This window comes from Cervus elaphus, chromosome 33 (genome assembly GCF_910594005.1).
Source record: "Cervus elaphus chromosome 33, mCerEla1.1, whole genome shotgun sequence".
In the NCBI taxonomy this organism is placed as follows: Eukaryota; Metazoa; Chordata; class Mammalia; order Artiodactyla; family Cervidae; genus Cervus; species Cervus elaphus.
The window spans coordinates 55259149-55285176 of record NC_057847.1 but is presented as its reverse complement, the minus strand read 5'-3'; the positions used below and the strand labels follow the sequence as shown (position 1 = coordinate 55285176).

The following is a 26028-nucleotide window of genomic DNA, read 5'->3' as shown; positions in this document are numbered from 1 at the left end:
CAGCTACAGTATTATTTAATTCATCTGGTGCCAGAGACATCGTAAAGAAACAAAATTTGTCAGTTTGATTTATCCTTTGAGGCCTTGGATCATATCCCCTTCCATTTTTCAGGTACACTTATCTATTTTTGTACCAGCAAAGTACTTCAGTTGGCTCCTGAAATTCAATTGCAACTTTTCTCCTGTACCTCCCATACTTTGTGATTTTAGAGCATCTGCCTGATATGGGGTAGACCTTAGACTATAGCTATGGGATCTGGCAAATATGCACTGCTGGTTAAACTATATATATATGGATTGCCTCATGAGGAAGAAGCTGTGTAATATAGAGAACTCATTCATTTATTTATTTTATGAACTATTAACAGCTCCTAACAGATGTCACACTATGTGTTATTAAACCCTAGAGATATTCAGATTAATAATATATGATCCCTACTCTCCAGGTGCTTGTGTTTCAGTAGAGGAAACAAAATCATACTTAGGTTTATTATAATAGAATATGACTAACATGATAAAGAAATATAAGAAAACATGCTGGGGAACCATAGGTCTAGCTACAGGTAGTCCTTTCCCAAGGAAACTCTGGTGTCGAGTAATGCTCAGCTTATGTATCTCTTCATGTAGTAATTCTGCAAATATCCCTGAGGGTGCTCGATGTTAAGCCACTATTCTAGGTATTATGAAAGATACAAGAATGAAACAAACTCAGATCTGTCATTTGAGGGCCTAGAAACAAATAGAAAGCACACCCATAAATCAAGTAATTGTAGTGAAACAGCAGACTTTGATAATAACTCCAGAATGGCTGGACAGGGGCATGAGTTAGTTTTATGGTAACTAAGTGGAGAGAGAGATTACCTCCAGCTGAAAAGGGTTCTAAATATATCCATACAGGAAGTGAAATTTTAGGATGTTTCTGTAGGCTGAAGAGGATTTTGATGCAGTAAAAGGGGGGAGAAAGACACTTCACCTAGAAAGAAGGGAGTGAGCAATGATAAAATATGGGAAATCAATTCCTTAACTTATTTATTTTCCAAATATTATCGATTTCTTGTATTGCTCCACATACTATGCTAGTCGTTGGTCTTAAAAATGTTTCTTGGTGGTTCCGAGGTCTAGGGTGTATATGCGCCAGTCCAGACTTATTATTAAACCTTGAACCGGATTGTGAAAAGAGGTGATTTCTTTCTATAGGCACTGTGGAGCCCTGCATCATTAATACCCGGTTGGCCATAAAAAAGATGTTATTGAAAAACCAGCAAACCTTTTGGCGGATTCAGTACTGTGTGTGTATATGTGCTAAGTTGCTTCAGTCATGTCTGGCTCTTTGCAACCCTACGGACGGTGGCCCTCCAGGCTCTGCTGTCCATGGGGATTCTCCAGGCAAGAATACTGGAGTGGGTTGCTGTGCCCTCCCCCAGAGGATCTTCCCAACTTAGGGATTGAACCCACGTCTCTTATATCTGCTACATTGGCAGGTGGGTTCCTTACCACAAGTGCCATCTAGGAAGCCCCAGCTACTGCATATTCTCAAATTAAGAGAGTTAGAGTTTTCAGAGACAGTTTGGGGGAATTAAGTTTTTTTTTTTTCTACAGTTAAAAAATGAAGATAAGACTTGTTAAACTATCTGAAAAACCTATTCTAAAAATCTATGAAATGGATGACAGCAATAAGGTCTGTGCTGGTATTGATAAAGATTATACCAAAACAGCTAAATCTGTCATCATTATGGCCCAATGCATTTAGTAGATCATAGGACATCTTCTCACTCAAAATATACATTAATATTCTCCCATGACCTGATCTTTTAGCAGTCCGGTCATTTATAAAGAAGTCTTCATACAAAGAAAGCAAATAGGGTGATTCATCTAAGGAGAGCTGAAAACTACGCTGTGCCCCAAACATGGGTATATCAGCATATCAGCGAGCAGCAGTTCAAACAGGGAGGTATTTTCATGTGACGCCAGAATATATGTTCCATGTGGCCCCTTACTGAAACAAATGCATTGTGCAAACTTTATTTCTGAATAGGAAGTATCTCATTTCCACATCCACCCCAAATCAGCCCAAGTGAACCTTACTACTTCCTTTTATATTTATCACATGGTACTCAGTAAACTTAGTATCAATTTTGACATAAATTCTGAAGTATTATAAGCATTTTAGGGACCATTTCTCCCCTCAAACCATACAGTTCTAAAGCCAGTGTGTTCAATATGGAAACTACATGTTGATTGTTTATGTAACTTGGATTTTTTGGCTACTTTTATGTTTTTCACTTTACCTTGTACTAATATTGCTAATCAGAGGCAAACACTGGCAAATTTTACTTCTAATGACAGAAAACTTTTCCAAGGCATTTAATAAACTATTAACGTTTTTAGACCAGTCATTCAGCCATAACCTTGAAAGTCAAAAAGAGTAATATGAAAGGCTTCATTAAAGTAATTTGTTTACTTTTTCTTAATATTGTTTACTTCCAATGCAGATAATGAGCATAAGCATTAATTAAATAATGCAATATATTTAATGTTCATTCACTGTAGCATGACTTTAATAATAAAGTAGACTTATTTATGGGAGTAAAATGATGTGATTTAGCAAAAAGATGAAAACAGTTTTAATCAGAAAGCTATTCATGAATTATTGAGTATTCTGTACAAAATGAATATGGATTGATTTTATCTTTGTAAAGTGAGTGCTAAGCCCTTATTTGGATCCCTGCTCAAAAAAATCATAAAAAGAGAGGTGCATACAATATATCTACCAACCTTAGCATAATAAAGCCATTTTAAATCTGTGATTAATGTCTTAATTCTTGTAATAATAGTGCTCTGGCAAAGTCAGCATGGTTAATATTGGGGCAGATTATTAGTACAGCCGTTGATTGCACTATCATATGGTCTCATCATACATTTAAAAATTCAAAGAAAAGAAACAGTCCAAAATCTGGAGGATGACAGGTGGGTACCAAAGAAAGTAAAGAGAAAAAAAGGGGAAAATGAATTCTAATAACTGATTAACACAAACTCTGTAAGGAAAAAATGAAATCAAGTGATCGATATTACTATAAATGAGGCCATGTTCTCTGGTTATAATTTCCTCAAGATTTGGCCATTAACCACAATAAATTCTGTATCTTACATAATTTTTAATAACCACAAAAATCTATGAGGTTGATAGGATGCTTTATAAATGGATAATAGCTTACTGTCCAATAAACCTCACCTTAGGCTCTTTCAGAAAACTATTTTAATTATGAAGCTTGACTCTCTGTGGTTTATCATTTTGGTCAATGTAATACATGTGATTTAGAGCTTACATTTCTCTAAGATGAAGTGGACTTACTCTACAGTGCATTTTAAACTTTACTGAATGTATGTATTTATTATTCCTTTAAAATTCACTCCTAAATTGAAATGCTCTGGGAAGCAGTATACTATATTAGGTAGAAATAGGAGCCTCTAAGTCAGACCATCTGAGTTAGGAATCCCGGATTCACATTTTATTTGTTGCTACAATTCTTTAATGTTTCTACTGCAGTTTGGGATTAATAAGAGTACCTACTTCCTAGAGCTATTGTGAGATTGTGTGAGAAAATCGATGTAGCATGCCTAGCACAAAGCAAAGATAATACATATATTTATTATTATTGTCATTATTATTATTACATACAGCAAGAGAGCATAGTGGTTAAGAGAACAGATTTGGAACCAGAACTAGATTCAAACACAAAAACTGCCACTTAATGACTATACATTAAAATCCTTGTCTTAATCTTAACAATAATGTAAAGATATTTCAGGTAAAAAAAAAAAAACACTACTCACTGTCCAAATACAATTCATAATTTCTTCAGAACTTCATTTCTTACTCTTCAGTCAGTCAGTTCAGTAGCTCAGTCGTGTCCGACTCTTTGTGACCCCATTTACTGCAGCACGCCAGGCCTCCCTGTCCATCACCAACTCCCAGAGTTTACTCAAACTCATGTCCATTGAGTTGGTGATGCCATCCAGCCATTTCATCCTCTGTTGTCCCCTTCTCCTCCTGCCTTCAATCTTTCCCAGCATCAGGGTCTTTTCCAATGAGTCAGTTCTTCGCATCAGGTGGCCAAAGTATTGGAGTTTCAGCTTCAGCATAAGTTCTTCCCATTGAATATTTAGGACTGGTTTCCTTTAGGATGGATTGGTTTGAACTCCTTGCAGTCCAAGGGACTCTCAAGAGTCTTCTCCAACACCACAGTTCAAAAGCATCAATTCTTTGGCACTCAGCTGTCTTTATAGTCCAACTCTCATATCCATATATGACTACTGGAAAAACCATAGCCTTGACTAGACGGACCTTTGTTGGCAAAGTAATGTCTCTGCTTTTTAATATGCTGTCTAGGTTGGTCATAACTTTTCTTCCAAGGAGCAGGCGTCTTTTAATTTCATTGCTGCAGTCAGCATCTGCCGTGATTTGGTGTGAGTGATTTTGGTGAGTGATTCTTGTTCATACCATAGGCCAAAACAAACATTCCTGGTCAGTTTTCTGCTGCAGGGTGCCTGTGCCATCTCTCAGATCTGTCATCCCCTAGGGGCGGTTGAAGGAAGGTAAAGACAGCATCGGCAAGTCTGCAAACTGTGTTAAAGCTGTGAGCTCAGAGGCCTCTAACCTGATTCTCACTCGCATTCCAGTGATGAGAATGAGTAATGTGGCCACAGGTTGGTGTAAAGGCGGATAGATAAAATGCAGCCTCTGGCTGGTTGAGCTACTTCCCAGAGGAAAGTTGAGACTCTTGAAGAGGGAGCACTGCAGACATTTTAGTGGAGAGCTACCCTTCCCTGTCATAGGAAAGAAATACGATTTTCTCAGTCCTGATTCTCTAGAAAACAGAGCCAAAAGTAAGTACCCATGCTTCTATTTGGGAGGCGTGAGCCCAGGACACAGAGAGTAAAGTAAAGAGGAAGTGAGGCGGGAGATGATGGGAAAGGGTAAAGAGGATGTGTTATCATTCTGGCCGCCACTCTACACAGAGCCTCAAAGAGACACTGGAGAGGGCTACTGGGCAGGCGCAGCATGATTTTCAGAGAAGCTACAAATAAACTGGAGAGAGCATGAAGCAGTTTGTAGGAGGAAAGGATGGGGCAGGAGGAGGAATTATCAGCCAGGTTTCCTCCCATTTCTTGCTTAATTTTGGTTACAATGTATCACCTAGTCTCCACCCCCTGTATTGTATAGATCCTGGACACACCCTTATAACTACTCAGAAAGTCAGATCCTGTCCCCTGTAAAGCAGCATTTCATCCAAATCTAGAAGTGGTAGGGAGCTAAATGTCTATCTGCACTTTGGCAACTGAGAGGGCCTTGCATTCCAAGAAGCTGTCTAGTCTTCCACAGGAAGTGGGACCATATGGGCCCAGGCAGGACTGGCCATCTACAGGGACAGCTGAGGCCAACTGGGTGAATGAGGGTCTAAGGAGGGAATCTGAGGGGCTGCTGGAGCATCAAAAATATGCCCAAACTACTCACATTGCAGAATTAAGTAGTTTTATGTAATATAAATTTAAGGCAATATAAGTATGCAGCAAACATGAAAGTTTTTATATTTATTCTTGCAAGATTTTGATTTGGGATAAATGTAATAAGTTCTTCTTGAAAGGAGAGAATACTTTCTCCTCAACAAACAAAGTAAACAAACGTATAACATTCTAGTGCTCCAGATCACTAACAAGGCTATGCTTTTCTGAAAATCTGGTTTGATTTGGTCTTGTACTGAGAAATTTCACTGGAGAAACAATTTCAGCTATTATTAACACCATTTATATTCATATACATAAAACTCACATCTTACAATCAGAGTATCCACTTCTATGTTGACAGCAGCCATACTTTAGACATTAATAAGATCAGGTATCCATTCAGCACTCTTTCCTAAATCATTTTGCCAAAATGAGAATTTATAAGTGAGTTTTATCCTCCTGCATGATTGATTTTCCAGAAACAAAACCCGTTATATGATAGAACTTAATACCTCTAAACAGATTTGGTGTTTCATGTTTCAAACTGATAAGGACAATCTGAGTCTATATTCTGGAACAGCAATTAATCCAAAATAAAAAATGGTAGCTAATAACCTGTTTCATAAAATCTGAGCCTTGTCTGTTTTTCAACCACGTCGAATAATAAGGGTATGAGAATAAGTGGCCCAATGATTTGTTGCCCACACACATGCCCAGTCTTCATCATGGAAAATGCCATCAAGCAAAAGAGCATCTGGCCTTTGATATTTCTTTAATATACATTAAAAACCCTCAAATATCCCATAAAGAGAAATGGGAAACTTAATCCCAAATGTTTAATCTACATCAGGGAAAAATATATTATGGAGAGCATATGCTGTCCACTATTATTGGGAAATGGTAAAGATGGACTAAGAAATAATAAAAATCAGAAGTGGACAAGACCTAAGGTCAATTTTTAATAACTTTGCGTTTTCCAGCAAAGAGCTTTTTATGTTTTATTGTCTAGAAGAAGTAACTTTTAAATACTTCTATTTAAATATTTTAAAAATCAGTCATTTATATTTTAAATTTACCCAGAATAAATCTATGTACACTTCTAGACTTAGGTTTATATTTAGTCAGTTTTTAAAAGTACGTTTTTATAATGATGTTCAATGTGATACATTGGCATTTTGTAGTTTAGCAGACTTTTTCATGTGTTTTATAGCTGTAGAATCAGAAATGTTTTCTATTAAAGGATTCTTTAATTTCAGACTTCTTGAATAAAATCTTGATTGGCTTCCAAGTAAATTCTGCAACTTTTCTGAACAACTTATTCCAATATTTAACAATGCTGATAATTTCCCCCTCTAATAAAGCCTAGTCCCTAAAGTTGTCCTCCAAGCTTAGGTCTTTTTTGCTTTAAATTTGTAAAAATGAATGATTGATTAGGATCATTTTTAAATAGTCCTTCATTTACTTAGTTTTCTTTTCTTGAGATGGATATTTTTATTTGCTAGACTTTTACCAAAATCTCTTTAGCTTTTTCTGGCAAACTTTAAAATTTAGTCCAAATCTCTATCATTTGCTTCAATTTTGCTATAAGATTAGTTCCTATTAAAGGTCAGTATAAATGAGACTATTGTGATTTTTATGTCAAATATTTCTCATTTTATAAACTATAATTCTGAGGTGTATTTTTAGTTTTATTTATTAATAAATTGGAATGAATCTAGAAATTTTCTATTGCAGGTTTTCAGTTCATAAATTGATTGAGCAGTTAACAGATTTCTGTTTAGGGCTTATTTGGGGCCACTTTGCTAGATTTTAGGAAAATAAAGATTTGTAAGACAAATCCAACTTGTTTTGATTGTATAACTGGAGGAAAGAGACACATCAAAAAGTAGTTGTAATATGTGGATAACAAAACAAATTGTCCAAAAAAAGCGTGTTTCAGAGTAGGGAAAATGGTGAGAGGGAGTGAGTGACTGTGCCTACAGAGGTGAAGGAGAGCTTCATGTAGGTTATTTTGTAGTTACATCATGAAACGGAGCAAGATTATGGCAGATGGCAGGCAAGGAAAGTGGATGAAGAGAGAAATAAATGTGTTCCAGATGAAAAGGGGCGCATGTATACTCAGATCCCCACATAGAGAATTGTGAAAGCATGTTGCATTTTGGAAACTGCCTAGACTTCAGCATTGCTGGCATATAGAAGAAAGAGGGATGAATGCAACTGAGAAGGTGGTTGGAGGATAATGAAAAGAAGCCTGTATACTCTGCTAAGGTATTTGTACATTATTCTGTAGATAATAAATTTTCTAGAAGAAATATTTTTGAGATTTATATCTTAGAAAGAAATTCAAAACAAAGAATGAATAGAAATGGTTTTTCCTGTGATCAGAAGAAACAGCATGGAGAGGAATTCAGATGAGAGAAAATAAGAACTCGAATGAGACTGTGATTTGGTTCTGGAATTTGTGGCTGTTGATGGAAAGTAGAGAATTAAGAAAATGAGGAGAGTAAAGGAGGTAAAGAAATGATTAGCCAAGATGAGCAATAGAGAAAGGGGGGCAACTCTGAAAAGACAGTGATTTTACAGACTTGTCTGTGCTACATCCTAATGATAGAACATAGAGTTCTGGGGACAAGAAACCACTGGGAAGTTAGCATATTTATAAGTGATGGATCAGATCATAGGCAAGAGCCAAACCCAAAGGACACTTGTAAGCTATGAGAAATAATAAAGGTCTAGAACCATAAACCAAGGGTTACTAACATTTGAGAAATGGGTTTCCCTGGTAGCTCAGTTGGTAAAGAATCCACCTGCAATACAGGAAACCAACTGCGATGCTGAAGACCCAAATTCAATCCTTGGGTTGGGAAGATCTCCTGGAGAAGGAAATGGCAACCCACGCCAGTGTTCTTGCCTGGGAAATCCTATGGACAGAGGAGCCTGGCAGGTTACATTCAGTGGGGTCACAAGAGTCAGATATGATTTAAAAACTAAACCACCACCACCACCACCAAGAAATGGGATGAGGAAGTGAAGTCAGTTAAAAAAAAAAACAAGCAAACAAACAAAAAACCCAGAAGAATTTGGAGAGAAAATGTTGTCTTAGCTTGAGAGACAAAGAGTTTTAAGGAGAAGAGTCAGCAGCATTTCATATTACAGAGTTCAGCTCGAATGTTTATAGGTGAGAAAGCATCAGACTGTTTCTATTGACCTTAATGCTTAAGACATTGTGAAGAGAATGGAATAAGAACAAAGAGAGAATATAACTACGGGAAACTCTGAAGAATCCTGGTCATCATAGAAGGAAACGGGTGAGATGGAGAAACTCTGAAGTTGTGGCTTAGGGCTTGCTTTCTTCTGTTTTTTTTTTTTTTTTAAATTTTATTTGTTTAGTTTTTTTAAGCAAAAGTGACCTCAGTGTGATTATAGGCTAAAGGATATAATCTACTTGAAAGAAAATAAGGGATGTGATTGGATGGAAGTAAGAACTACAGAGGAAAACCCTTGGGATGAAGAATGAGCATCTCTTCCCCTAAGGAAAAGCAGGACATGCCTTGTGAGTTGTTCGTGCGCTATAGGCACTGACCGACCAGTGCTTTATATGCTTGTAGATGTCACTGTCCTGCCCAGACATGGGAGTTCATTAGACACAGAGACAAAAGTCATAGACACATGTCGAGAAGTCTGGAAACCAGAAATGAAAGTGGGAAATGAGGAAACAAGGAAGAAACAGAATATGTTAATTCTTATTTTTGGACCTAAAAATGATGTTATATGGCCTAGTTGGAGAAAAGGATAGGAATGGAGGGGAGGCAGTGTTCAAGGACTTGGGATTTGGAGTCAGATAAAAATGAATCCATATCTCAGCTGAGGCCCTTATTAAGTGTATGAGCTAATGCAATAAACTTAATCACTCTCTGCCTGAGTTTCTTCACATGTCAATTGAAGGGCATGGTGTTAACTTCACAAGATTATTGTAAGGAAATAAAGAAGTTGATATAAAACTTTCAGAGGGAAGACATATAGAATATATTCTGTTTGTTCATTTTGATTACACAGACTAACTATGAAAGTGGGAAGAATGGTGAATATTCTAGCACAAGAGCTCTATGACCCCTGTGAATTATGATTAAGCCATTTGGTGGGATAACTTGAAAAAGGTAAAGCTTTGGGAAAGAGGTGCCATTCAAAAAATAGGAACTTACTAGGAACACATAAAAATTCTGCAAAGCATTCATGACATTATTCTTGACAATTATTTCAGGGGTATGTTAAATGTCCTTATCACAATGATAGTGATGAAAGTGTCTCTGCGTAGAGTCAAAAGCCCAGCTTAAGTAGGTGGCCATTATTTGTAATGTTACTATATTGAGTAGTCATGTCATTTCTATAAATTTGAGGAATATGAAAAGGATTGTAGAAGAAAATGTGGAAGAGAGAGTGGAGTGAATCATCAAATGATGGAGAGAGAGGAGCAGGTTGAATTACCTGCTGAATCAGGACACAGATACGGACATGAAAGGAAGTGAAATCCAGGGCTTGACACTGGGAGAACACACAAAGGTCTGCAGATTTCAGTAACCTCAAAACCAGGCATGACATGGTGGGAGTAAGAATGACTCACAGAGTGGGAATTGTTAAGCAAAAGGCAGAATGAAGATTATTAACCATGGAGAGAAGGTGAAGCAGTGAGCTTATGAAGAACGTAAGATATGGGTCAAAGTCATATGAGTGAGCACTGGGAGGTGACTAAGAGTAATGGACAGAGCAAGCAAAGCAAAAACTCACAAAACAAAGACTGCTTAACCAGTAAACCAAATACAAGCCCTAACTGATGTAAAACTGGAAATTTTTAAATGTCCAAACTTTCCCTCCAAAGCACAAACCCTAATTGCACTTTGGTATTTTCATTTATGAATTTACTAACATACTGGTCATAGCAAACACCCTCTTCCAACAACACAAGAAAAGACTCTACACATGGACATCACCAGATGGTCAACACCGAAATCAGATTGATTATATTCTTTGCAGCCAAAGATGGAGAAGCTCTGTACAGTCAGCAAAAACAAGACCAAGAGCTGACTGTGGCTTGGATCATGAACTCCTTATTGCCAAATTCAGACTGAAATTGAAGAAAGTGGAGAAAACCACTAGACCATTCAGGTATGACCTAAATCCAATCCCATGTGACTATACAGTGGAAATGAGGAATAGATGTACGGGACTAGATCTGATAGACAGAGAGCCTGATGAACTATGGATGCAGGTTCGTGACACTGTATAGGAAACAGGAATCAAGACCATCCCCAAGAAGAAGAAATACAAACAAGCAAAATGGCTGTCTGAGGAAGCCTTACAAATAGCTGTGAAAAGAAGGGAAATGAAAAGCAAAGGAGAAAAGGAAAGATATTCCCATTTGAATGCAGAGTTCCAAAGAATAGCCAGGAGAGATAAAAAAGCCTTCCTCAGCGATCAGTGCAAGAAATAAGAGGAAAACAATAGAATGGGAAAGACTAGAGATCTCTTCAAGAAAATTAGAGATACGAAGGGAACATTTCATGCAAAAATGGGCTCAATAAAGGACAAAAATGATATGGACCAAACAGAAGCAGAAGATATTAAGAAGAGGTGGCAAGAGTACACAGAAGAACTGTACAAAAAAGATCTTCATGACCCAGATAACCATGATGGTGTGATCACTCACCTAGAGCCAGACATCCTGGAATGTGAAGTCAAGTGGGCCTTAGGAGGCATCACTATGAACAAAGCTAGTGGATGTGATGGAATTCCAGTTGAGTTATTTCAAATCCTGAAAGATGACGCTGTGAAAGTGCTGCACTCAATATGCCAGCAAATTTGGAAAACTCATCAGTGGCCACAGTTCTGGAAAAGGTCAGTTTTCATCCCAATCCCTAAGAAAGGCAATCGCAAAGAATGCTCAAACTACCGCACAATTGCACTCATCTCAGACGCTAGTAAAGTAATGCTTAAAATTCTCCAAGCCAGGCTTCAGCAATATGTGAACCGACAACTTCCAAATGTTCAAGCTGGTTTTAGAAAAGGCAGAGAAACCAGAGATCAAATTGCCAACATCCGCTGGATCATTGAAAAAGCAAGAGAGTTCCAGAAAAACATCTATTTCTGCTTTATTGACTATGTCAAAGCCTTTGACTGTGTGGGTCACACAAACTGTGGAAAATCTGAAAGAGATGGGCATACCAGACCACCTGACCTGCCTCTTGAGAAACCTGTATGCAGGTCAGGAAGCAACAGTTAGAACTGGACATGGACCAACAGACTGGTTCCAAATAGGAAAAGGAGTACGTCAAGGCTGTATATTGTCACCCTGCTTATTTAACTTCTATGCAGAGTACATCATGAGAAACGCTGGGCTGGAGGAAGCACAAGATGGAATCAAGATTGCTGGGAGAAATATCAATAACCTCAGATATGCAGATGACAACACCCTTATGGCAGAAAGTGAAGAAGAACTAAAGAGCCTCTTGATGAAAGTGAAAGAGGAGAGTGAAAAAGTTGGCTTAAAGCTCAACATTCAGAAAACTAAGATCATGGCATCCAGTCCCATCACTTCATGGCAAATAGATGGGGAAACAGTGGAAACAGTGGCTTACACTATTTTTCTGGGCTCCAAAATCACTGCAGATGGTGATTGCAGCCATGAAATTAAAAGAAGCTTACCCCTTGGAAGGAAAGTTATGACCAGCCTAGATAGCATATTAAAAACAGAGACATTACTTTGCCAACAAAGGTCCGTCTAGTCAAGGCTGTGGTTTTTCCAGTGGTCATGTACGGATATGAGAGTTGGCCCATAAAGAAAGCTAGCGCCAAAGAATTGATGCTTTTGAACTGTGGTGTTGGAGAAGACTCTTGAGAGTCCTTTTGACTGCAAGGAGATCCAACCAGTCCATCCTAAAGGAGATCAGTCCTGGGTGTTCATTGGAAGGACTGATGTTGAAACTGAAACCCCAATACTTTGGCCACCTGATGTGAAGAGCTGACTCATCGGAAAAGACCCTGATGCTGGGAAAGATTGAAGGCAAGAGGAGAAGGGGATGACAGAGGATGAGATGGTTGGATAGCATCACTGACTCAATGGACATGAGTTTGGGTGGACTCCGGGAGTTGGTGATGGACAGCGGGGCCTGGCGTGCTGCGGTTCATGGGGTCACAAAGAGTCAGACACGACTGAGCGACTGAACTGAAATATTCATTGAACAAGAGTTAGTTACCAGACATGGTTCTATAGATTGGAAAAATAGTGGAGGAAAAGGCAACCAAGTTCCCAGCCCAGGGAATTAAATTCTTGTGGGAGAAAAACAGACAATATAAAACTATATATATTAATTCAACTAGGAAGAGATCTATGGTGAAATTAAAATAAGTAGGTAAAGAGTAATCAGTAATATTGGAATGCCACTATTTTATATAAGACAGAGAAAAGACCTCTGACAAGGTGACATGTATCTAGGAGCTGATGGAGAAGGAGTCGGCCATGTAAAGATTGGGAGGTATTCCAGGTAAACAGGTGGTGTAAAAGCCCAGTGGGAAGATCAAGTTTAACAGAGAAAGATAGAAACAAGATCAGTATGTCTGTACTAGTCTAGTGAGAAAAGCATCTCTTTTTCCTAAATGTTTCATGTTTTAACATGAACATGATCACACTGTATATTCAATTTTCAAGGACAACACAGTAGTTAAAAACAGACTGCAGGGGTGCCGCTAACATTCAAGTACTGGCTCCTCCTTTCCTACCTGTGTTTTCTTGGGAAAGCTTACCAAAGCATTCTGACACATTTTCTTACCTGTAATCTGATAGTAACAGTAGTACCTACTTCATACAGGTGCAATAAGAATTAATAGCCATAAAACACATAGAGAAATGTTTGGCCCATAAAAAGTGCTTCTTATGTAAAATCTTATCTTTTCATTTTTTTTTTTTTTCCTGATTGCATTATGTGGGAAAGATACTCTTTTTTTCTTACATGTGCTTATTGATGATTATTTCTGTTGGTTCTGAGTGTCCCATAATTCAAGTAACTGTAGAAACAGGTTGCTCTTAATTTCTCTATGTCATAAATCACTTGACAATAAACATCATTATCATGCTTTAAGATTTCCACAGCAGTGACCGCCTGGGTTGTGGAGTATGGGAAAATAGTAAAAGTATTTCACTGTCTGAAGCATTCATAAGAGCCGTGCTCATCTTGATTAGTTTCCCATGGAATTACCTCCAAATAACAAAAGAAAGATACACTGACAACTGATGCTTTGCCAACTGAATTTATCCTGGAGGAAAGTTGTGCTTGGCCTGTACAGTGTTTCCAAAAAATTTTTATTGCGTTGCCAAAAATCGAGAAAATCTCAAAATTTACTATTAAAAACCTCCTTATTTCTGGTTTCTTCTGAAAAATAATTTATTTACTGTAAATGGATAGAACATAGTGGGTAAGAGGCAAAAATTGTGGATAGATTTCTTATAACTTTTTTTACTTTTTCCATAATTTTATGCTTTAACCTTACGTTCATACTGTTAAAAATTGTCTAAAAATATTATAAGCCTTGTATACTAAAAACTTAAAGTATTCTATTGAAAATGGCTTGAGAAAATGGAACTTAATCTCTAGGAAAACCTAGAGTAGCTCAGAACATATAAAAATAGTTGGAATCTTTGAAATGTGGCTTTAAATAACTTTCTTTAAAAATAGTAAAGAAATTTTCCAAACAGGTAAGTTTTTAGTTTAATGTTCAGAGTTATGCTGATTGAAAGTTATGTACGTATGATGCACTTGAACCAAATGAAAATATGAAGGACAAATATAGAGGACATTCCCATTAATTGATTATTATGAATTACTGAAGTAAAAACAGCATTTAAGTAACACCCACATTGTATTGTATAAAAGGAAGCACATGCCATAATCTATCTGATCTAAATTGACTAAATACAAATATATAAATATATATTACACTTACGTGTATAGTCTTAAAAGCCAGAAAAGTGAATTCTTACAAGCCATAAAATTGATCTTTTAAATTTATTATTTTTTCCTTTTTTTCAGCTTTCTTGAGATATAATTGACAAATAATATTGTGTAAGTTTAAGGTGTATCATGTGATGGTTTGATATACATGTACATTGTGAAATTATTGCCACACTAAGATTAGCTACTAAAAATATTCATCAGCTCACATAGTTAAGTTTCTGTGTGTGTATTTATGTGGTTATAAATGTTAAGATCTACTCTCTTAGTAATTTACAGTGTTAACTATAGTCACCATGCTGTATATTCGATCCCCAGAATTTATTCATCTTATAACTGAAAATTTGTACATTTTAACAAATTTATTCCCATTACCTCAGTGCATGGTAACCACCCTGTTTCCATGAGTTAGACTTTCAGACTCTGCATGTATCTGAGATCAAGAAGAATTTGCCTTACCCTACCTGATTTACATATATATATATATATATACACATATTTATACATTATATATGGGCTTCCCTGGTGGCTCAGTGGTAATGAATCTGCCTGCCAAACATGAGTTTGATCTCTGGGTGAGGAAGATCCTCTGGAGAAGGAAATGGCAACCCACTCCAGTATTCTTGCCTGGGAAACCACATGGACAGAGGAGCCTGGTGGGCTACAGTCCACAGGATCACAAGTCAGATATAACTTAGCTACTAAACAAGAAAGCAACAATATTTTATATATATGTGTGTATATATATGTAAACATTTTCTTTATGCATTTATCCATTGATAGATTGACAGACACCTCATTTCCATGTCTTGGCTATTGTAAATAATGCTGCAGTGAACAAGAGTGTGAGAATATCTATTTGAAACTGGAAAAGAGAAAGAAGAAAGCCTTTATGCCATTAATATGTAGTTATTAAATCAATAACTTATTTTTTCTGACATGCATCACCAGTGTTGTGTGCGTTTCTTCTTATTGCATTTTTGTTTACAGAAAGCTGGGAACAAACCAGAAAGTGTGGATTTGTGTGGGGCACATATTGAGTGGGCCAAGGAAAAATCAAGCAGAAAGAATGTCTTTCAGGTAAGAATGTTACATAGATTCAAATTGTTCCTATTCTTTCTAAATCTTAGCTCTCTTGGGTAATCAAAACAAGACTACCTTGTTAAGATGTTTTCATGAGCTTGAGCTAGTTGTGCGGAGGTCTTTGTGAAAAACTGGCTGCTCTTCCTTGTCAAATTTTGGTTGGTTGTTGCTTTTCTCTGGTGACTGGTTGCTATCTAAACACAAAATGTTTATTGTGTGGTGGTTAATTACATACCCAAAAGTCATTGACTTTTACAGTGTATTTGATAGCTGTTTGGGATTCAAACCTAGAATGCTTAGCTTACATAGATTTAGTGTAGGATTTTCAGATATAAACAAACTAAGATTCACTAATTATAATAAACTATTTGCATTCACTGCCATTCCTGCCTTCCAGTCATAAATTATATCTACCAGTGTAACTTGGGGGATGGAGAGAGCTGAACAGTTATATAAATCAGTGTTTTCATATTATATAATTTGTTTTTTTGAAAAAATATCTGATTGATAATTTCAATCATGCTGCTTTGAATGGAAAGAACCAGATGAAATCCTTCAAAGAAAGGAAATGGGAAAACAATATTTCATGTATGATGTTACTAAAATCCCTTTGGCAATTAATAACTTCAGATTATAGAAGTTGATCTTTTTTCTATATTTATATGACATTTAATTTACTTTTAGATCTCCAAAGTAACCCAGAACTTTATAGGTTTGTTTTAGAATTTATATCATTTAGTAAGAACTAGATCATTATAATTATTGTATTAAGTGTATTCTGAGACCATTTTAGCCCTTAAAGAAAAATCAACTCTATTCTTAAATGCATCACTAAAATTAATGTACAGGGTCTTATAGAAAAATAGGTAGGTGACATTTTTTATCTGATCTCTCATTGGGAAGAAGAACCTGATTTTCAGTTTGTTTTTGCATTTTTCAGATGCTTAATGAGGTCTAGCCAAATAATTTACTCATAGTAATTTAAAAACAAAAACAAAAAAAAAAAACAAAAAGAGCACTTTCAAAATATTATGGAATAACTTATTTTTTCTGATTATAGTTGAATTCTGTTTAGGCGTTCGTTTTTATAGGGTAGAGTTTTTGCTTTTGTTTTTGGTTTAACCCAAAGAAGAGGAAGAAGGAAAAAAGGAAAGAAAGAAGAAGAAAAAAAGGAATAAAGTATAGAAAACTAAATATATTTGCCAAGAAATCAAAGGACTAAAACTGAAAGTGATTAGAAGGTGAACTTACAGAATCAAGAAGTAAAATTAAATTGTGCTTTAAAGTGAGGAATTGTAGATCAGTGGTATATTATGTCTCCCAATTTCTTGCTTTTTTAATTCTGCTATAAATAAGAAAATTTGGTGTTATAATCCTAGCCTCTATGACAACCTAGATAATTAGTATGGCTAGTTCTGAACTGGATAAGGTGAATTAAGGGGTTTAGTTTTATTATGTGTTGTTAGTTTAGCATCCTAATTACCAGTGTTGTAAAATAAAGATGTTAAAATTTGATATTGACGCAGTTCTTGGATAATAGAAACAAACTCTCAGAGTTGAATTAAGGAAGACTTTTTCAGTTTCTTCTGTTAACCTTATAAAGAGTTATATTAGCTCACAAATGAGGATAATAATCAAATATGAATGATGTGTACAGGCTGTGAATATAGAAGAAAAATATTCAAGTATAATTTTACACAGCTATGAATGTAATATGTATAGATATATATTTAAACCACCTATATTGATAATATGCATCATCCTAACCTTTTCTGAGTGTGACTAGCTACCTCTGTTTAATATTTTACTCATATTTCATATTTCTGAATGTAGATACTCCCAGAAATATTAAAACTATTCTCATTTTATTCGTTTTCCAGAGGTGAAAATCTTACCAGCTAGTTTTGTCTGTAACGTACCTGAGTAGCTCACGGGACTTCAGTTTTCTTAATCTAGGTTGCCAGTTTTTGTCTTGTACCCTTTAGTTTAGAAAAACAAGAGGTGATGATAAGGATGTTGTGAATAATAAAACTAAAGAAAGATTAAGATTTCATTTCCTGCTTCATTCTTTTTAGGGTGAATCATGTGGTTTTCTTGTCATGCTGAAATCTTTTCATCACCTAAACACATAAGCTTAGGTAAAATTTACTAATTCCTATCCATAGTGGCAACCCATGAAAGTAAGTCTTTTGAGAGGAACAATATAAATAGCTTTTATAGTTGTTAATGAAAAAACATCAGAAAGGATTTGCCAGAGAGCTAAATCTAGATGACTTGCATCAATATTTGATTAGGTACATTAGCTGGTATAACTCTCAAATGATCAGAATAAACATGATTATATCTCAAAAACATGGTACTAAGGTATTGTTGAGTATGTGAGTGTGTGTGTACAAGGGTTTCATTACCTACAGAATAATGAAGCATTTCTTCCTGACTGAAAAAGACCATCACAGCTTTAGCTGATGTGCTACATCAGAAATAGCTTTAGAATTCCAAGTTTGAATTAGGCATGGTGTTCAATCTCAGTCTATGAATTATAGATTACAGATAGCTAATGACTATTGAGATTTTTGGTTCAAGAAAAATCAAAGAAGAGCAAAATTAGAAATAATTTAAAATTTGAAATCTGTCGTGAAAAAGTTGATGGATTAGCAATTATATGCCACATAATTACGATGTCTCTAGAGAAGATGAACTTAAAATGAAGAGGAAAGCAAACAAAAAATTACATGCCTGAGATATGCTTGAAAGACTCAAAAGCAAATATTTGTGACACAAAGAAAGGATGGATTTCATCTGTTTCCTTTATATATGTCATTTGGACATTTGAGTTGTTCATTTCCTTCTTTGTATTAAAAGTCAGATTTTTTTCATAGTCTTATTAAAAACTCTTGGTATAGATTCATTCTTATTTGACTGGTACATGATAGCATAACTGTGATAGCCTTAATTAATTAGATTTTGTATTCAGCTACTCTTAGTAAATCAGAATGATGCTCACTGGCTGAGTTGAAGAACATCTGCCTATTTTATAATAGAACAGTTTTTCCTAACTGACCTTAATAATAAATAACATGTTTTTAAAATTATTAACAGCTTCTATTATAAAGCATACCTAGACAAATCATAATGTGTTTAAAAAGTATAATTGTATGTAGACGTATGCACATATGATGCATATGTCAATGTGTAAATCCACATCTAATAGCTTATTAGGAAATAGTGTGATTCTTCCCATACACTTGTTCTTCCCACACACTAACACTGAAAAACGTATTGCACTTATTAAAAAAAAAAGGTCATACATATTCTAAAGTAGTAAATGTTCGTTGCTGCTAACTTTTGTTCAATTCTTCGTTTAGCATAATTGTCAAGGACTGTCACAAGTCTGATGTAGCTTGAGAAAGCGTTTAGCAACCGAATGATTTGAAATGAACTGTGGTACAAGTTTTCTTAGTTAACTTAAGAGCAACACTAGGTCTTCATCAGAGAAAGAATGAATAAAAAGATTTATGTTCAAATCACATGTTTTAAACATTCCTGCTAAGTGCTAGTTTGCTCTTTGGTGTTTAGCCTGAAATTTAAAGCACTGAGGATTAAAAGGATTACAACATAATCTTAAATAATCCTAAATGTCATTTACAGAGAAGGAGTTGTAATAACTAAATAAAACCATGTGAGAGGATGGCAGTGTTGTCAGGCAGCATCTGTAACATGACGGTGCTTCTGTCACCTTCCTCTCTTTCCTCGCGGGTACATCAAGCATTCACAAAGCTTTTTAACAGGACAGTCAGTTGAGAAAATGGTTGCAAAACAATTTATAACAATAAGTAATTTTTAAACTTCTGATATCTTCTTGTTTCAAAGTAGAAAGAAAATCTTCACTCATATTTCCTTCCTTCTTTTGAACATAAGGCTCTCTGAGCTAAAGGTTTTTAAAAGTCTAGGGGAAAGGAGTTCACGGTATGTGTCTCAAATAAATAGATAATATGCCTCTAAAACATTCCCAACCTCTAAGGAGCTACCCCTTGTTAAACATATGATGGTCCCAAGTATTGTAATTAATCCCATGCCTTTTAATTCAGTACTAGAATATTCTTTAATCCTGTCATGTAAATTAATTTTGCCTCCCCCAAGAATATACAAAGGTAGGGACTATATCCTATACTGCTTTTTTAAACCATGAGACTGGATATACCTTTTAAGCAATGCTATGGTTACCATTAAGGCTAAAATTGAATTTTTAATAAAAATACAAAATTCACTGTCATAATTTTTTTTTAAGAAATTGTGTCCACTATTATAGGCTCTGCAATCCAAGATGATTTCTGAGTGTCAACTCCAGTCACTTTTTAAAATGAGGGTAAAGAATAGGAAATATACTATCTGTTTTCTTGGTCCTTTTCATTACATCAGTAGGTGATTACTCATTTGAAATAATTAAACATTTTATTGGAGCTAGAAGTGACTAGGTCTCAGTTTTTCTGAGTTTCCTTTCAAATAAAATTAAAAATAAATGCACCCATAAACATGCAACAGGCTCATCTACACATTACATGTTTAAATAAGATATTTTTACTTTTAAAGAATTATGACTGATTAAAACTTTATCAGTTGCCTGCTTTTAAGGCAGAAAAAATGAAATGACTCAAGATGAAAGTCTGTCCCCCCATCCCCCACCAGTTTATAACCTCAACAAAAATCATGACCAAGTTTCTTGGATCTGAGATTCTTTTTTAATGTATAAAAATATCTCAAGGGAGCAGGTTCTGTCCCTAGAAGTAAATCTCGGAATAGATTTATCATTAGTTGTATTTCTTTTGTGACTTTGGATGGAGTCTTCTGGCTATAATGTATATTCAACATATTCATGTAATATTGTCCATGGATATGCTTTACATTTAGACATAATTTGATTGCTCTTCCTGATCTGAATATGTCTTAGCTTAAAATCTTTAAGTACTACTTAAGTTTATTAATGCAAAGATAATTTAATAACATCTTGGAAAATGTCATTTTAAGCCAAAAGGAAAACTACTGGTATTTTGCTTTTATCCATTTCCTTCTGTTAAAAGTGATGGTTTAAAATAAATCTGAGCTTTTACCAATTTTCTCTTTCATTTTTCAATGCTTGTAGTTAGACTAAATGCAAAAGGATGATTCTTCGCATTCATATATGCATTAGATTTCGAGTAAAGCTGGTTTCACTTTAGAGAATTACTCACAGTATCTTAAAAGGCATGGCATTAAAAATAAACCAGAGTAAGAGCAGCCTTAATGTCTCATACAGTTTTTTTTCCCCTTTCTTGCTTGTCCCCAATCATTTTATCTACCTATTAGATATTCATCCATCATTCAGAAGGTGCAGGGGAGAGAACACAGGCGTCTAGGGACATGTGTTCCAGTTTGGGCGATGTCAGCTGTAACTTTATGTAGAACCCACGGTAGGATCCCTCCTCCAGTTTACGGCTTGTCACACCGAAGAAATGAGAGAGAAACTAACTCACCTGCCTCCCGTCTGTGTTAAGGTTAAAATGAAGCAGTCCTGTATTTGAAAGCAACTTCAGAGGATTGATTTTTAAGATAAATAAGACTGGGTTGTATTCATCATCTAACCACATCATCTCACAGTGCATTAACAGTTCCAGATGTGGATTTGGGAAGAATATGGGTAGGAGAGGTAGGTCTCTATGAAATACAATTCAGAGTCTCTGCTCCACATGTATTCTCTGTACTGCCTTTTGAACTTAACCAAGAGACAAAGGTGAAATGTACCATTGAAAATCTCTTCATTCATTATCTAAAAATATGCGTTCTCAAACTGAAATTATTTTTAGTATCTTAGTCTATAAACAAATAGTATAATTAATGTAATATTTAATCAATGCAAGTTATTTAATTAATGTCATATCCCAGTTAACACTTTAAGAAAAGCATTTTGCCTGGAAAGCCTCTACCAAGTTACTGAGAGCATCTCGCAAAAGGGAACTTAGAGACAAGTACAACAACTATGCCCCCAAATAAGAGATAATAGTAAATCTTTTTATTCTCCTGATGAGATACCAGGACATTTTTTTTTCCTGATTGAAGGGGAAGAGAGAATTATTTTTATGATTTTAACTTCATTTTTACCAGTGGGATTGCACAGAAGAATCTTGATGAATGCAATGAGATAATTTTTCATAATTGGAGACTTGATTTAAGAGTATTAGCATATAGGAGTGTATAAATTTCACTGCAAAGGAGAGACTCTGGAGGCAGGAAATAAAGATTGCAAGACCTCAAGGTGAGACTCAAAGAGTAAGTTAACAATCTGACTGATGAAGAGAGAAATAGAAACAGGTCCATGGATGGCAAGTAAATCCCTCAAATGAAAAACACTATTTGTTCAGCCCATGTCACTTGAGAATCACTGTCTTTTTTTTTTTTCTGATTCATCTTTTCAGAAATAATAAATATGTCTGGAAAAAAACAGGTATAATCTGAAGTATAGAGTTAAAATACTAATAGTGTGAGTGTATCATCAAAGAAAATAATAGGAAGCTTATGTTGACTGGTTATGCCATAAGGCTTGGTAGTCTAAGATATGGACTCATTTGCACAGCTTCTTTGTTATACTATCAGAAGGCACAATACTATCACACTTTCTTCATTTGTTTTTAAACTATCATCAGAGTAGAATGCTACTGGTTGAGAGTAAAGATTGACAACAGCCACACTAGTAACTTTCAGTCCCAAATCAGCCAAGAGAACCAAGATTTTAAGCTTCCAAAATAAAATAAAATTAGTCAAAATTAAAAAAAAAAACCCACAAAAATGTCAGTGTGGCTTCTTAGACTTCTAATGTTTTAGCAAAAGGATAGGTGTGTGTTACCTAAGGGGCCGGCTCTATCTGCATAAAGACAAGAGTTGTCCATTTGGAATAAATTCTAGAGTTTAGTTTGACACCAAGCTAAATGCAACATGCTGTTCTTCATTTGTTGACGTCATGATTTACATCCTCTCCTCTTATGAAACGTGCTCTGTTTCTTGATGTTTTGGTCGAACTGGTGTGTTGGTCACTGAGCCTTGCATGGGCTAACAGTGCAGTTCCCCGTGATCACAGAACCAGAGAGTGGCTAGCTGAGTTACATGGAATCAAAGTTAGGATTTCATGACACCCACCTGAGCAAAAGCCACCACTGCCAATGAGGGATTTCATGGTATTAGAGCAGAATCATCAAGCGTTACTGTTTTTCCACTTGTAATTTTCACCTTGTTAAGTACAAAAGATTACATTGATGCTAGCAAGACAACATTCAAACCAACTGATTCCCTTTTCATATCTGTTTCAAAGTTTTAATTTTGTATTTTAAAGGAGAGAAGCCATATTTATTTCATGATAAATATGTCTTTATTTTTTTTTTTTTTAAGCAAGCAGACTTCTTCCAGAAGAAGGAAGAGTTTAATCCCTAAAGATGGTACATAATAGATGGGGCCAGTAGAGGGTATCATATTTTATAGCTTGTCCATAAGGATGACACAGGGTGAAATAAAATTGAGTATTTTTGGATAGTGTAGGATCACTGGCAGATAAATAGTTGATGTCATTCAATTTTTAGAAACATAAGGTAATGAGGCTGGATCTGAAAGCAAGAGAATATATATTCACAACATTTATATACCATAAGCCACTGAGCAAGAGAAAAATCTGGGCAGTGGTGAGCAGAACTCTCAAACCTCAGAGCAGTATTTAAAGCAATATAAGAAAATAACAGCAAGCATCCATAAACAAAGGTTTGAAATGTACACAAGGACAAAAAATAGCCATGGTTAAAATGAAAAGAAATTGCCAGTGTTCATACAGAACTGGAGAAGCCACTTGTAGAATCTATGCAGCCTCTTAATATATGAGGTAAATACGCTACTAAAAATTTAGTAGAAAACAAATATTCAAAAGCAAAGCTATGAACACTGCATGATAGTTAAAGATTCTTGGTATTTAAAGAAGAGAGGAGACTGCTGTTTTATCTTAACAAAACAGGATGTTGAGAGGTGACCTAAGTGAAAGGATGAAATGAAACGCCTGAAGCCTGGGAGGAATCAGGAAGGAAGCTGTTTAAACTGTTTTCAGATAACAGATCAGTGTGCGGTGATTTGACCAGGGAAGGGGCATTCACTTTTAAGGAAGGTTTAGATGAATTTCTTTTTTAGCAGAAAGCTTGGCCTTCATCCCACCAGTTTGCCTAACATTTTATTTCCAGCACTAGGAGAAATTCTAGTCTGACTTCCTTGGTGAACATGTGCAAACCAAAAAAATTTACAGTGGGAAAATTAACAAATGGTGCAAACAGCTCAAAAAGGGAAAGAAACACTGATATTGAGGATTCTCTTCCCAAGAAATATAGACCTTGATACTTTGGGGGGATTTTTAAAAACTTGAATTTGAACAATGCTTTGTTTTTCTCACACCCATGATCATGTAGAATACAAGTTTCTGGTATTTGAGATCTGTGATAGATTTGAAATCAAATCATGCAAAGGGAGGTTTCGAGTACGCTCTTTTGATGTGTGGGATGTACTGATGAGGGTGGCAGGAAATTATGTGAAACCCTTCTCTTTTGACAGCTACACTGTAACATTTACAACCACAGATGTTATTTGTCCATCAGAAAGGAAAATATTTGTTTCAAGCCACAGGCATTTTCTACCACGACATCGAAATGAAATTCGACAGCAATTTAATGTTTAATGTGTAAGAAAATAAATATTTTGGGGGGCTGTAATTCTAGAAAGAAAATAGATCCCACAAAATATAACTAGTGACATGAAAAAAAAAATGGCTGGCCTCATTACGAACAAATCTTTTACTAAAGTAAGGATTGTTCTATTATTAACATAGAAAATCTTAGATGGACTACACAGAATGCTGCATTATTCATAAAAGCATTGCTGCCATCTGGTGGCGAGTTGGCGTTTCAACACTAACTTTGCTGATTTGATTTGGCTGGGTGCTCTGGCGAGGCGTTCAGTGGAGGGCTCGCTTTATAGAATATTTAAAATACAAACCTGAAATACCATGGCCCAGACGCCATTCATCTGATGGCAGTCCTTTCTCTGTCTTGTCATGGAATGGAGGGTTCAGGGGAGTCAATGACATACTTGTGTGATTTTTATCCTGAACATGAAAGTGTATTTTCCATGACTTACGTAAGGATGTTACTCTTGGCTGTTATTGACTGATGAATTTTATCAACACTCATTTCTGTTAGAAAATAAATATGTAGTCAAATATTAGGAAGATTTATTGAATCTAAATATATACTGTATTGCTTAAATAAGAATGTATGTGAGATACTGTAATCCCTCTTTTGGATCCAAACATGAATTTTTTTTGTTACCACTCACTGAGTTTGATTTTGGAAATAACATAATTTACAGTGTCAAAAGAGAGAAATGTGTAGGGCTTCATAAAATTCAAGATTTCTTCCCAGTCATTCGATTGTTATATTGAATAAATCTTATTAATTGTTAATGACTCAGAGACTTATGAAGTCATCTTTCTTCATGAATTTACAAATTAAATGACAAATACTCAGCTCATACTACACTTTTTAAATAAGAAATAGTATAGTTAAAATGTAATTTAAGAAATTTTGATGGTTCTTGAGCATCAGTGCATTAACACATATTTGATCAGAAGCAATGAGATTATCTTTGCAACTTCAGTGTATGTTCTAAGTTTCTAATAACTCTAGAAGGCCTCATTGTATGCAATGAGACTCCTGATCAGTAAAGTGGATATTTATATAGATCACAAGTCTTTGAAGACTGTAGGAAATAATGAGTTAAAATTACTCCAGGAGGAAAGTTGAAATTCAATCCTCAATTCTCAGGGATGATACTTAATAGGTAATGCTCAATTTTTACCAGATATTTGCCTACCTCTTTAAACCACCTTATAATTTAGTAAAAGTCAGGTAACAAAATGCCATTGCACTAACTTGGGAGAATCATAATATCAAATGCATATCATCCTTTCCAAAAAAATAAAAACGTGTAAATGCCTATTTTTAAAGTAAGACTCTGGAATTTAGTTTTAAATTCTTGGTTAAGATTTTCACTCTGTGAATGAATACTTGATATTACCCTTGACAATACCTACTTTTGCCACTTAAAATGTTTTCTTCCTCAAAATATTTAATTTGACTCATGGAAGAACATTGCTTATTTTCCCTGAGAAGATTAATTACTCAATTCCCTACCCCTCCTCTGTCTCTATTTAGGAATAGGTTGTGAAAAACAACAATAAAGCCTTACAGAGAAGGTAAAAATGATAATGATCATGCCCCAGTCTCTTCCATCCATAAGTATAAAATTTAAAGTAAATTATTTTCCTAATTATTTTGGATACAACCTATATTTGTTTCTAATGGTTCCGTAATAGAGATAGTAG

General features: G+C 35.4%; 1 protein-coding gene across 2 annotated transcripts in view; it reads left to right on the top strand.

Annotated features, from left to right (window-relative positions):
- Positions 1–26028, top strand: part of ARHGAP15 (Rho GTPase activating protein 15) — a 677227-nt gene that overhangs the window by 130054 nt on the left and 521145 nt on the right. For both annotated transcript variants that reach the window (XM_043894414.1, XM_043894415.1), the window contains exon 6: positions 15498–15587. In XM_043894414.1, coding sequence (XP_043750349.1) covers positions 15498–15587 — 90 coding nt within the window. The remainder of the gene's footprint in view (positions 1–15497; positions 15588–26028) is intronic.